The sequence below is a fragment of the Equus przewalskii genome, chromosome 16 (assembly GCF_037783145.1).
Source record: "Equus przewalskii isolate Varuska chromosome 16, EquPr2, whole genome shotgun sequence".
NCBI classification, from domain to species: Eukaryota; Metazoa; Chordata; class Mammalia; order Perissodactyla; family Equidae; genus Equus; species Equus przewalskii.
The window spans coordinates 35,404,668-35,416,772 of record NC_091846.1 but is presented as its reverse complement, the minus strand read 5'-3'; the positions used below and the strand labels follow the sequence as shown (position 1 = coordinate 35,416,772).

At 33.6% G+C, this 12,105-nt stretch overlaps 1 protein-coding gene across 3 annotated transcripts in view; it reads left to right on the top strand.

Annotated features, from left to right (window-relative positions):
- Positions 1–12,105, top strand: part of DIAPH3 (diaphanous related formin 3) — a 484,563-nt gene that overhangs the window by 171,345 nt on the left and 301,113 nt on the right. For 2 of the 3 annotated variants that reach the window (XM_070578869.1, XM_070578872.1), the window contains 5 exons: positions 1,306–1,412; positions 1,689–1,807; positions 2,630–2,746; positions 6,925–7,043; positions 9,851–9,915. In XM_070578869.1, coding sequence (XP_070434970.1) covers positions 1,306–1,412; positions 1,689–1,807; positions 2,630–2,746; positions 6,925–7,043; positions 9,851–9,915 — 527 coding nt within the window. Of the gene's footprint in view, positions 1–1,301; positions 1,413–1,688; positions 1,808–2,629; positions 2,747–6,924; positions 7,044–9,850; positions 9,916–12,105 lie in introns of all 3 variants that reach the window. The other variant, XM_070578871.1, reaches the window with a different exon arrangement.

Sequence of the window (12,105 nt, the reverse complement as noted above, 5' to 3'; positions counted from 1 at the left end):
AAAATGTTTATGGATACTGGGTAATGACTGGCAAGGATGTGGAAAGAAAACATTTTAAACTTGACTTTTTGACATGAACTGGTTACAGCTCAGTGAATGTGTGCTGGAAAGAGAGACTGTGTTTTAAGTTTCTTCTCATTTTTTCTTTAAAATATGTTTACCTTTCCCGGCTTCTCTCTTCTGGCACATTTTCCACCCGTACTTTAAACAGTCTGAAGTTTTCACAGTAGAGGCATGCTGGTCAGATTTTAGTGTTTATATATCAAATACAATTACAATATATTTCAACCAGCAGGAACTGAGACCCCTCTTGGTGTCTTAATCCAAAAACGACATTTCAAATTCATAGAAACCTTGCCTTAAGGGATGGAGAAAGGACAATTTAGGGAGCAGCATGAGGTTAAACATATTGATCAGTAGGTTGGTCATTCTTGCTAGACTTTGGTAGAATGTAGCCATCAAAAAATAACATTATCATCAACAACAAAGAATACTTTGCTTCTCTAGAGGCAATCTCTTTTGCTTCCATTATATGGATTTTAGATGAAAGATCTATTTCAACCAAGGATAAAAAAAAGTGGAGAGGTTGAAAGTTGTGGTGTAAAACATGAACTGAAAAATACAGATTTTTGTTTTTTATCATTTAAGATATATACTAAAGGATTTAGTTAGCTATATTATTTCTTTATGCCCTTCTTAATAAGCATAACATTCAATAATTTTGAATTTTTGCCAGTGTAAGACCCATTGCTTGCTAAATTAACTCCTAGAAACTAATTGTGTAGTGTTCATAATATAGTTTTTGGTTGTAACAACTCTGTTACTCAGATTCAGACACTTGTTGGCCTTGAAGTCTTTGGGACTTTGGGTTTCTCTTGATGAATGGAAAATTATTTTAATATCCTATTTTAGGTAAATGTTGTTCATCCAGTAGAGATTTAGAGTTTTACAACTAGGATGTGTTCAGTTTATGTTGTGTATATAAGGAATAGTATTTTTGGACAAGCATCTAACTTTTGGTTAGAGTGAATTTTCTTATGGAACATTATTGTCTAATGTTTCTCCATCTCTTTCCTCCTGGGAGAACCCCCAAATAAATAAAAAAATAAAAACTCCACTGAAACTATATTTCTTGTACAATTTAGAATTGACTAAAATATTTTACATGCAAGTTATTGTTTTAGTAGATTCTCCTGTGATGGAAGATATTTGATATACTTGGAACAAAAACTTCATATTTCAGTTTTAGCATTCTTAATGTTGGGAACCACGTGTAAGTCTCGCTGTGTAATGTGTTATAGGTAGCATGTATGCAGCTCATCAATGCACTTGTTACATCTCCTGATGATTTGGACTTCAGGCTTCACATCAGAAATGAATTTATGCGTTGTGGATTGAAAGAGATATTGCCAGTAAGTGCCCTGCAGTCTCCTTATTAATATTTAAATTAGAGGAGTACTTGAGTAGAGGGAAATTTAGATAAATTACATTCAAGAATAATTTATCTGTGGGGAAAAAAGGCTTGAGTATAAAAATCTATTTTTGAAATATAGATTTGAGTATTATTTAACACTTCAAATGTTTGAATGCTATAAATCAAGTTGAATGGTTGGTTGATTTCTGCTTTTCATTATTTTTTTGCATTATTAAAAACAAAACTGTTCATAATTTCTATTTAATATCTCTAGAATTTGAAACGTATTAAGAATGATGGCCTGGATATCCAACTTAAAGTCTTTGATGAGCATAAGGAAGAAGATTTGATTGAATTCTCCCATCGCCTTGAAGATATTAGAGCTGAACTTGAATATCCTCTTGTTCTGAAGTTTAGTCAATATGTTAAATTACTGCTAAACTCCAACCAACCACCTACCATCCCCCAAAATATTTAACTTCTGAAGCCATTCATATGTAAACAGTATGAAATCAAACACTTATGAATCAGAAGGATGTTTGTATAACGCTTTCTTATTTTATTAGTTTAGTGTGTGTGTTTTTATGAAAACACATATGTGTAAATGATTGTTACAACCTAAAAATGGATTCTGTTAGACACTTATGTGTATGTGTACAACCTATTCTTTTCTATTTTTATGTTTGGCACTCCCCTCCCCCCAGTGCTTTCTAGCATTAGGAATAGGGTAGCCTCAGCCGGCTGGTTAGCACATTCCTGCACCTTGGGTGCATACTCACGTGAGCCTCTGTTAACACTGTGGATCTGCAGATGTCTGTGCTTTTCCAGAGATCTGCCAGGTTCCCATCCAACAGGGCTTCTCCATGGTATATGATGCCTGGCTCCAGCTGTCTTGATCAGGACACCCCTAGGTCCCAGTATTCACAACCAGCTGCCTACCACCTTTGCCGTCAGCAGCATCTGGGCTCAAGAGAGGCAGATTGGTTGGAATTGGTTGTAGAGGAGAGGCCGGATGGTGTTAGGTCAAATCATCATTTGCACACAGTTTTTCTCCTACTCTCAATCCTAACTACCTGTGTTTTATCGTATGTTGAGTATACATGATGCCTATTTTAGGGTAAGACAGACAGTAATCTGAAGCTTTCAGAGCAGATTCTCTGTCATGTTATCGCAACTGTTTGGTGTAGAAGGTCAATAAATCCTTAATCAATTTACTGAAGCATATGATGTTTACAACATGGTGTGGAACACAGTTAAGGAAACCAGAGCAGAGGGATACTTTATTTCTATTCTTCAGCATCTTTTGCTGATTCGAAATGATTATTTTATAAGGTAAGAGGAAGCTATTTTCTATTGTTTTCTTTCACTAATAAAATTCTATTAATTGTGAAATACACCTGATGTTTGATTTGGGCAAGCAAGTAATTTTAAGATTTTCATTTCAGTCATAATATTGATTCATGGGATGTGTTGTTTCCTCTGGGCATATATTTAGATCGATGATGGTAAAATGATATTACTGTCACTTTTTAAGCTCCAGTGGATTCTTGGTTATGACTTTTCATCTGAATAAAGATGCAAACTGGCAGTGAATGACTATTTATCCTGTGATGGATAATATTTTCTGGTTAGTTCTTAGACAGTAGGAATAATGTTGTGTAAGTTTGTTTTATAAGTTATGAGAAGGGCACTAAGCATTACTTATGGTTGGTGTTTAAGTAGCTAGAAAGTGCCTAGAAAATATAGTTGCAATTAATGCTGCTAATGTATTATAAAAGCTAAACAAGTGACTTTTCAAATTTGATTATATCCTAGCCATCTTGAGCTTAACAAATTGTTGATCCTGTCTGTACCTTACCTCTGTGTAGCTATATATGGATATCAACACCTTAACTAGCTGGGTTGTTATGAAGAAGAAATATGGTAACATGGTTCAAACTGGCACATGGTTTATGCTCAATAAATGTTCTCAATATCCTCTTTCTGCTTTTATTACCGTTTTATGAGGGAAGCTGAGATTTTTTAATATAAAACCATTTTTGGGGGCTGGCCCTGTGGCCAAGTGGTTAAGTTCGTGCGCTCCGCTGCAGGCGGCCCAGTGTTTCGTTGGTTCAAATCCTGGGCACGGACATGGCACTGCTCATCAAACCATACTGAGGCAGCGTCCCACATGCCACAACTAGAAGGACCCACAACGAAGAACATACAACTATGTACTGGGAGGCTTTGGGGAGAAAAAGGGGAAAAAAAAATCTTTAAAAAAAAAACAAACCATTTTTGTTGTCACCAGTTTAGCTTTCCTGAAATTGCATTCTCAAATACCGTGGGTAGTAAGTCTTTTCTTATTCTAATTTCAATTAGAAGGATTTGCTAGACATGTCTCATTCAGGCTGTGTCTTCTGGGTGACATCAGAGAATATAATTTAGTCTTTCTGATGTACCTAACTAGAAGGGAACGAATCAAAAATGTTAAAACTTTAAATTCTTAAGATGGATAATCTGTACTTATCATAATCTCCTCCCTTTGTAAAATTGGAGAATCCCATTGGTATTCTGAAATATGAGTTTAGTAACCTGTTTTGATGCTTTAGTTGCTTCTTTCTAATATTTTATTAAAAATCACTTTAAATATTTATTTTTATAAGTGCTAGATAGAAGTACTAATAGATTAATTAAATACTATTTTAAATATTGTAGGTACCCTGCTAATTGTAATACTGTAATTCTCCTCCAGATTTACTTAAAAATGAAACTGAACCATCCATTCACGCTCACGTAACCCCATCCTTTTCTTGATCTCTGTGTGGTTGGTCCTGTCTACCTCTGGTTGTTTGATGCTGTTTTAGTTTCCAAGAATTCAAGACTGTTGTTTGCTTTTGAAGATTTGAATGTGTCCGTAGTGCTCCAGGAGGGTTATATCTTACTTATGACCCTAAACTCTTCATCTGTCCTACAAGAGGACATGTGATTGTGTCTAACATCAAAACAGATGACAAGGCACAGCTGTCCTGGGGCATGCTCAGACAATCCCATCACTTTAGTGGAATCAAGAGTTTCAAAGAAATATTAAATTGTAGCATTACCAAAGTGACATTAATAAGGCATAGAAGTTAGCTATTTTGATCATCTTTTGAGTATCAGCTTTTTAATTTGCTGCTTGTTTATATTGCTTTTTTCTTTGGCTCTTTAAACCTCAGGCCCTTGGTCTTTGTTCCAAATATGGGTATGAAGACAGTGTTTTCCTTATGACTGCTGTAGTCAAGACGATTCCATCTGTTTTTCCCCGTGTTCCAAAATTCTCATAGTTGTTTTCGTTATTTATTCTTATAAAGAAACTATATTTTTATTACAAGGTTGAGTAAGAATTATGGTCAATTATGGAGTATTTTTGAAATACATTTAAAATTTTTTTTACTTATTTAAGTTTTTATTTACGTATAGTAAAATTCACTTTTTTTGGTGTACAGGTCTATGAATCTTTTTCTTTTGGTTTTGTGTTCATTTTTTGTTTTCACTATGGAAATGAACCTGGATTTTACCTTTTCAGAAATTTTAGATTATCTGAACGTTTTGTGTTTCATGGCTATTTTAAAGTAATATTGATATGAATAAACATAAGTTTTTTATAGGTAGACTTTTATTACAGAACACAAAAATATTCTCATTTAAAAGAATTAGTGGATAGGAAAATTAGACTCTTTACTCACTTTCAGTTTTGGAACAAAAGGAAATTTTACTGAAATGGAATGTGATCAGAGACTATATGTCAAAGGCAGCCCTGGCAGTTAAGAAAAATCAAATGCAGCAAGATAATCGGAGGTGGAGTAGAAGATCAAATTCAATACTGTAACAAATAATTAGTGGTTTACCATGTGCAAAATGTCATGCCAGCTGAATGTGCATGGGAGATAATTTCTGGTATTTGGTAAAAATACTACAGACAAAGTAAAGATGACTTGAAATATTCTCCAACAAAAATGATGTTTTATCAATGAATTAATGATAATTTATGCTCGTCTCTTAATTAGGTTATTCACATAATCCTCTGACATATTCACTGACTAACCAATATTGCTCATAGAGATTATTTTCTGAATTTACATTTCTGCAATACAGAAGTACATTATTCTTTGCTAGTATTGCCTCGCCAAAAGAGTTTTTGCACGAAATTTGAGCAACATTATGAATGAGCTCTTTAACTAGGAATTCTGGACTTGAGAAAACATTTAGTGAAATAATGACTTTTAAAAAAGTGACATAATATCTTATGTTGAAAACATGTCTTAAAACAACATTAGGATAACACTAAATAAGAGTAAAAAAGGAATGGAGTGTATTGTCTCAATTTTCAGATGTGATAGATATAAATGCATGCTGAATTTATGCACCTTAAGTGTACATCTGGTTATTATGGGTCAAATATTAGGGAATGGGAGATTATTTCTTTGAAGGAAGTAGAGAAAATTGAGGAAGCTGAGCGTTAGTTGTCTTTGCTAATGGTAAGCTATAGTGAATTTTATTCAGTGTAATGGATGGTTTATTAGGTGTAAGATAGGAAGGTTATAGGCAGTAGTTTATAGGAAAGGAAAGCGCAAGTGGCTAGAGGCACCATCACATACGTGGTGAGGAGGGTTTGGAGAGGAGAACCGTGCAAATGTCATTGAAGGAAGAAATCAACCCTAGAGGGGTGTTGGGAATGGAAAACTGAATCTCATTAGAATAGTGCCCACCCTCTCCATCACTTTAGTACCTCATGAGGACCCACCCTCTCCATCACTTTAGTTTGCTTTTGTATATAAAATCCTCTGGATATTTTTCACATTTGTTAGCTTGAGTTTAAGGGATGTTGTTTAGCTTATTACAAACGTAGGTGGACTGAAATTAACTATGGTGACAACATGAACCCTGTTTAGAGATTTTAGTTAAACTTTAATTTTTGGACAAACATTGTTATTATACTAAATTTCTCTAGGTGTTTTTTTTTTGAGTAAGAAATAGTCATTTGATATTTTATATAGTTTATAGTATCAGTTTTTAATTTGCTTCCACAAACATACTGAAAATAGTATACTGTATGGTTTTAAGAACCTTCCAAAGAATTTTTTAGAAAAGATTTCTTTTTGGTTTGTATTAATAAAATGAATTAATGGTACCTATTTCAGTATAATACACAGGTAGCTTGATGATCTCTACCAAGGACTACTTTTAAGCACATATCACTTCATCTTAATATTCTCTCTTTTACTGCCTACCAATTAAGTCAAGGTTCTGACTTTTATAATAAAATCATCTTTAAAGCACACTGTATTTGCTAAAAGTTATAAAAGCTATTGTCTTAAAATCATTCAAAGAAAAGTGATAGATTGTATTTACTCTCACTCCCATGTCAAATCTGTTATATTGACTGTTGAAACTATATAATAGTAAATTATTGAACTTGAAATCATGCTTAACAAAAAAGTATTTTGATTTGGCAGAAAGTTACACTTTATTCTTTTCTTTGGTTTTAGACAACAGTACTTCAAATTAATTGATGAGTGTGTCTCTCAGATTGTATTGCATAGAGATGGGATGGATCCAGACTTCACCTATCGAAAAAGACTGGATTTAGACTTAAGTCAATTTGTTGGTGAGTATGTCTCTATTATTTAACTGCAAGTATCTTACTGTCCTTTACTCCATGGGTTTGCTCTAGAGTATTGGTTCTTACAGTGTGGCCTGTAGAATTCTGAGGGTCCTTGATACTGTTTCAGAGGATCCTAATAGTCAAAACTATTTCTATATTAATACTTAGACATTATTTGCCTTTCTTATTATATAGATGTTTGCACTGGTGATCAAAAACGAGGGTGGTAAAATTGCTGGCACTTTGTTAAGAATCAGGGCTGTGCCACCAAACTCTTAGTAGCCCTGTGTTCTTTACTCCCATTAAAACAAAACCACAGAAACTGCCACTTTTACTTAAGAATAAATCATAAGAACTAAAAGATATTTATTTTAGTAAAAATCTGCCCTTGCATATGCGCATTGTTTTAATAACCTCTGTGACTAAAGAACTAAAAAATATTAATTCTGATAAAGAGCTAAAAATATTAATTTTATTAAAAATATACCCTTGCATATACACATTGGTTTAATATTCTCTGTGACAAAATTAGATGTGTGCATGAAGAATTTCTGCTCCGTTCCAAAGTACAATGAGAATTGAGTTGTGAGGTGAACTGGCTGATTTTTTTTTTTACTTCAAAAGAATGATTGTCATACAAACTGTGGCTACTCAGACTTGAGTGTTTGGCAGTTTGACGTCAGCCAGTGTGTGGCTATAATCAATGGGAACAACTGATAGAATTTGTTATCAATGATAAAATTTGAGCTTTCAAGTAAAAATTGGAAGTTTGGAAAACTTGTATCTGCTACTGTCAACTTCCCAATACTAAATTTTTTTTCTGATGAGATCAGTGGTGATATTAACCTATATGATTATTTTGATACTATATAATGAGATGTGTCAACATTTGGAGGATCTACATGACTGCAAATCACTCTTTTCCAAATGAACAGTGCCTGATGTTACAAATTCTGCATGGGTAAAAGATTTATGGATTTTAAAGTAACAGAATACAAAATATTCATTGATGTGATATGTACTTCCACATTGTTACTAATGTTTAAGAAGCTACCATATATCAAATTTTGATGTAACATCAAAAAAGATTACCATTTTTTCTTCGTATCATATCTGAGTCCATGAAGAAGTAGGAAATGTATAGAATGAGTAAGGAACTGAATAATATTTGTGACACACTGGTAAAGAAAATGCTTGTTTCTCTCTATGGGAGAGAAGCAATTAGAAATTCCTGGAGGTGGTAGGGTCACAGAAATTAAGAAAAGCGTGGTTCAAATATCCAGCAAACTAAGATGTGGAATGCTCTTGAATAGTATCTGAAAAGGAAACTTACTCCACTTGGACATTAGGGATGCTTTTTTCTCTAGTAGATGAGAAGTTTTAACATTGAACTCTTGAGAGGAAAATATAATCCTTGAATACTGCTTGGCTGTATAAGAGAAACATATTTACATAGTTGTGATAAATTCATTTTATCTCTTGGTTTTAAATGTTTAGAATAAACTTATAGACACAGTGCAGAAGACTTAAATACAGCAGAGATTGCCACAGTATTTACATGGATAGCTGAGAGAAGATGCGAGGTTGGGCAGTAGCAGAGACAGATGTTGGAAACCTTGGGCATAGATAACTTGATATATTATAGTGGGAATTGAGATGCTGTCTGTGTGAGAGGAATCAGAGGTTTAAGTATTATTTGGTGCTACAGAGCTAGCAAATTTAGAAAGTAAAATTATCAAAAAATTGGGATTAGAGAAGGAACAGGACTTTGATCTTTTATAAAGTAGGAAGTTATCTATAATATCTTAAATAGATAAATCAAGGAATAATGGTGTACATATTTTATTTAGAGTTAAGGAGCTAACAGAATAATCAGAAAGAGCTCTAAGAGGTCACATTTAGGGGTGGGATTGAGTTTGTAATGCAGTGATTTGGTTGACTGCTACTTTTCATTATAAGCCCTTCTAGAATATGTTTTTTTGAACCATGTTCTGGTATTACTTTCATTAAAAAAAGAATGGATAAAATACACCACAAGAAGTCCATGTGAATCACTTCTGCATAGTATCCCATCATGTGGATATACATTGTAGCTTATTAATCTATTATTGATGAGCATTTATTTCCAATTTTCTGCTAACATAAACATTATTTTAATGAATGTTCTTGCTTAAAGGCAAAGTCCTGGAAATAGAATTGCTGGGTGAAAGAAAATGCATATTTTAAATTTTAGCACACGTTGCCTAGCTTCTCAGCAGCAAAGTTTCTTAATTATACTTCCACTATTGTGTAGGCGAGTCAATTTCTCCGTGCCATCTTCAACACTTCCGCATTACGGATCATTTAATCTTTGCTATGTCTACTTTATATTTTCATATTATTAGAGAAAATCAAATACCCGTTCATATGTTTTAGCAATTTTTAGATTTGTTATTCCTAATTTTCTGTTCATTAGTATTGCCCATTTTCCTAGCTTGTGTTGGAGATCATCTTCTCTTCTTCCATCAAAATATTTATGAATTAATGATAGAAACCTTTGAGTATTCTATATTAAATTGAACTCTCTCCTCCTTTTGCCTAACACAAATTTAAAATTGTAGTTGGGTTTGTCTTTCCCTTTATATTTTATGGTCTTAGTATCATGCTTAGAAAATCCTTCTCCATTCCAATATTATATTATGTTTCTCCTTTTTGCTTATTTTATTACTGGTACTATTTCTGATTCTACGATTTTCTTTCTAAACTTTTAAAGTCATAATAATTTTAAGAAGTACTGGAATAAAAAAAAATTCCTTTCATTGCAATTTTAGATATTTGCATAGATCAAGCGAAACTAGAAGAGTTTGAAGAGAAAGCATCAGATCTTTTCAAGAAAGTAAGTAGCTTTGCCAGACTTATGTGGGGAACCACTGCAGGTGTGTTTCTGCTTCAGGGGCTTTGCCTGTCGTCCCATTTTCTTCTTTACCTCCTTCAGGTATTTGCACAAATGCCATCCTCCAAAGAAGACTTTCTAGACCATTATATTTAAAAATTTTAACTCCCCACTTCCAACTCTGACCCTCCCCATGCTGCTTTTCTTGTTCTGTCGTATTTGTCACCATCTCACATGTTATATGGTGTGTGTGTTTATGTGTGTATATGTGAATGTATTGTCCATTTCTCCCTCTAGAGTAAACTTTATGAGGGATTTTTGTTTGCTTTCTTCATTATCCCTGCACCTAGGACAATTCTGGGCCTAAGAACTGAAAAAATATTGTTTTGATGAGTGAAGGAATAAATGATAGAACAAAATGCATAGAGTCAAAATTTTAAGATTGGAGTGTTTCTCAAGAAATCTATAATTTAGGCTTTCAGATTGAAAATATGTCTAAACATTTTAAGAGAAAAGTTGCTTTTTGTTTTGGTTAAAGTTGTTTCGTGAGATCAAGTTGAACCATATAGAACTGTCATTTTCATAGGTCACAAGTATCAGCTATCACCAGTTTCATTTGTTTCAGCCTAGTAGTATTGCTGACTATCCAGTCCTTCCCCCATTTTTCTTTAAGGCCCTGTTTTATGTTTTTATCTCTGCTTAGCATGTACCCGCTAGACTTTTTCTCTTTTTTTGTTGTTATTGTTGGATTCTTCATTTTAGGTGGTCACTCTGATTTGAATTCTTAGGGCTTTTTTATCACATCTAAGAAATAATAATTACTACAAACACCACTTCAGTGATCATACACTAATGAACATTTATTCTGTGTTGGGAACCACGCCAAACAGTCTACATTTTTGTTGTATCAGGCCCTACATGAATCTTGAGAGAATTGTACAATTTTATAAACTTTTAAGATAAAACATAACCGCAAATGGTGGACACTCATACATTAGCAGTAACTTCTGAAAACTTCGTAAATGTCCTAAGAAGTCTTAAAGTTGACCAAACACTCAGTGAGAAGTTATTCTATCCAGGCCTTTGGCTGCAGGCTAGGATTGCAGCTATGACGATGATACCGTCATTGCCCTGGAGTACTTAGTTTAGTGGCGAAACAAATTAATGGATCATTTAAATTAAGTGTCATAAGTGTTACAGCTGATAGATATTTGTGTTGTAGGGTGAACCCTCGCCCTGCCAACTTTGTATTCTAAGCTCAGTAAGCACTTGTACTCTTCATGGGGAAGTAGTAGCAAGCTTTCAAGTACTTGATTTGGATGTGTCCCAGAGAGTAGAAATTTGCCTTTGTAATCATTTTTAGGTATATAGTTTATATGAGTGGTGTTAAAGGTGATAACTTTCTCAACACATTGTTTTAAAATTGTAAGCTTTGAATGTAAGTAGAAGAAAGACCTTGTTCAAGGTTAGTTGTCTCCTTTTAGTCAGAAGTTATATATCTTTTGTATGTTCAGAAAATACTGTTTACTCCATAAAAGATTTCCGTTGCCATACCATTTTGTTTATATCAGCAAGAACTTCTTTCTGATAGCTTTATAAGGACACATGTAAATACTTTGCTTTAGGCAGGAAGCTATCATAGTTGCTAGACACATTCTTTATTTTGGTGCATAAATTTGAAAAATGAAGACCAGAAATGTCAGAAAGTACATAGAAAATATTGAATTATCAACCTTCTTGTACAAATGCACTAGTACATTTACCCCAGGGAATGAAATTAAGCAGAGCCTCAACCTTAACCGTGTTTCTTGACATTTTTGCTTGTAATTTTGTAAGCGTAATATTGCTCTAGTAACTCTTTTTGGAGAAGAAGCCTATCATATCAGTTTTTATAAAGTACATTTTTAATGGGGATTCATTTTATCCCCAAGGCTACTGTGATTTGACTATAGATACTGTGAAAATGCTAAAGCAAAGTTTATATTTCATCTGACCCTTTTATAGGGGAGGATGTAGACGTTTATCTCTTTGGTAAGTAATACAGATACTTGCAGTATGGCCAGGGTAATTTAATAAATTCTCTTAGCGTGTACTAGATATGATGCTGGTTGTTTTCGTAGTTTCAACTTTGTTCACCTAAATAATCCTTCTTCTGAATCTTACTCTAAGGCCTTTGAGATAGGATAGTGCACC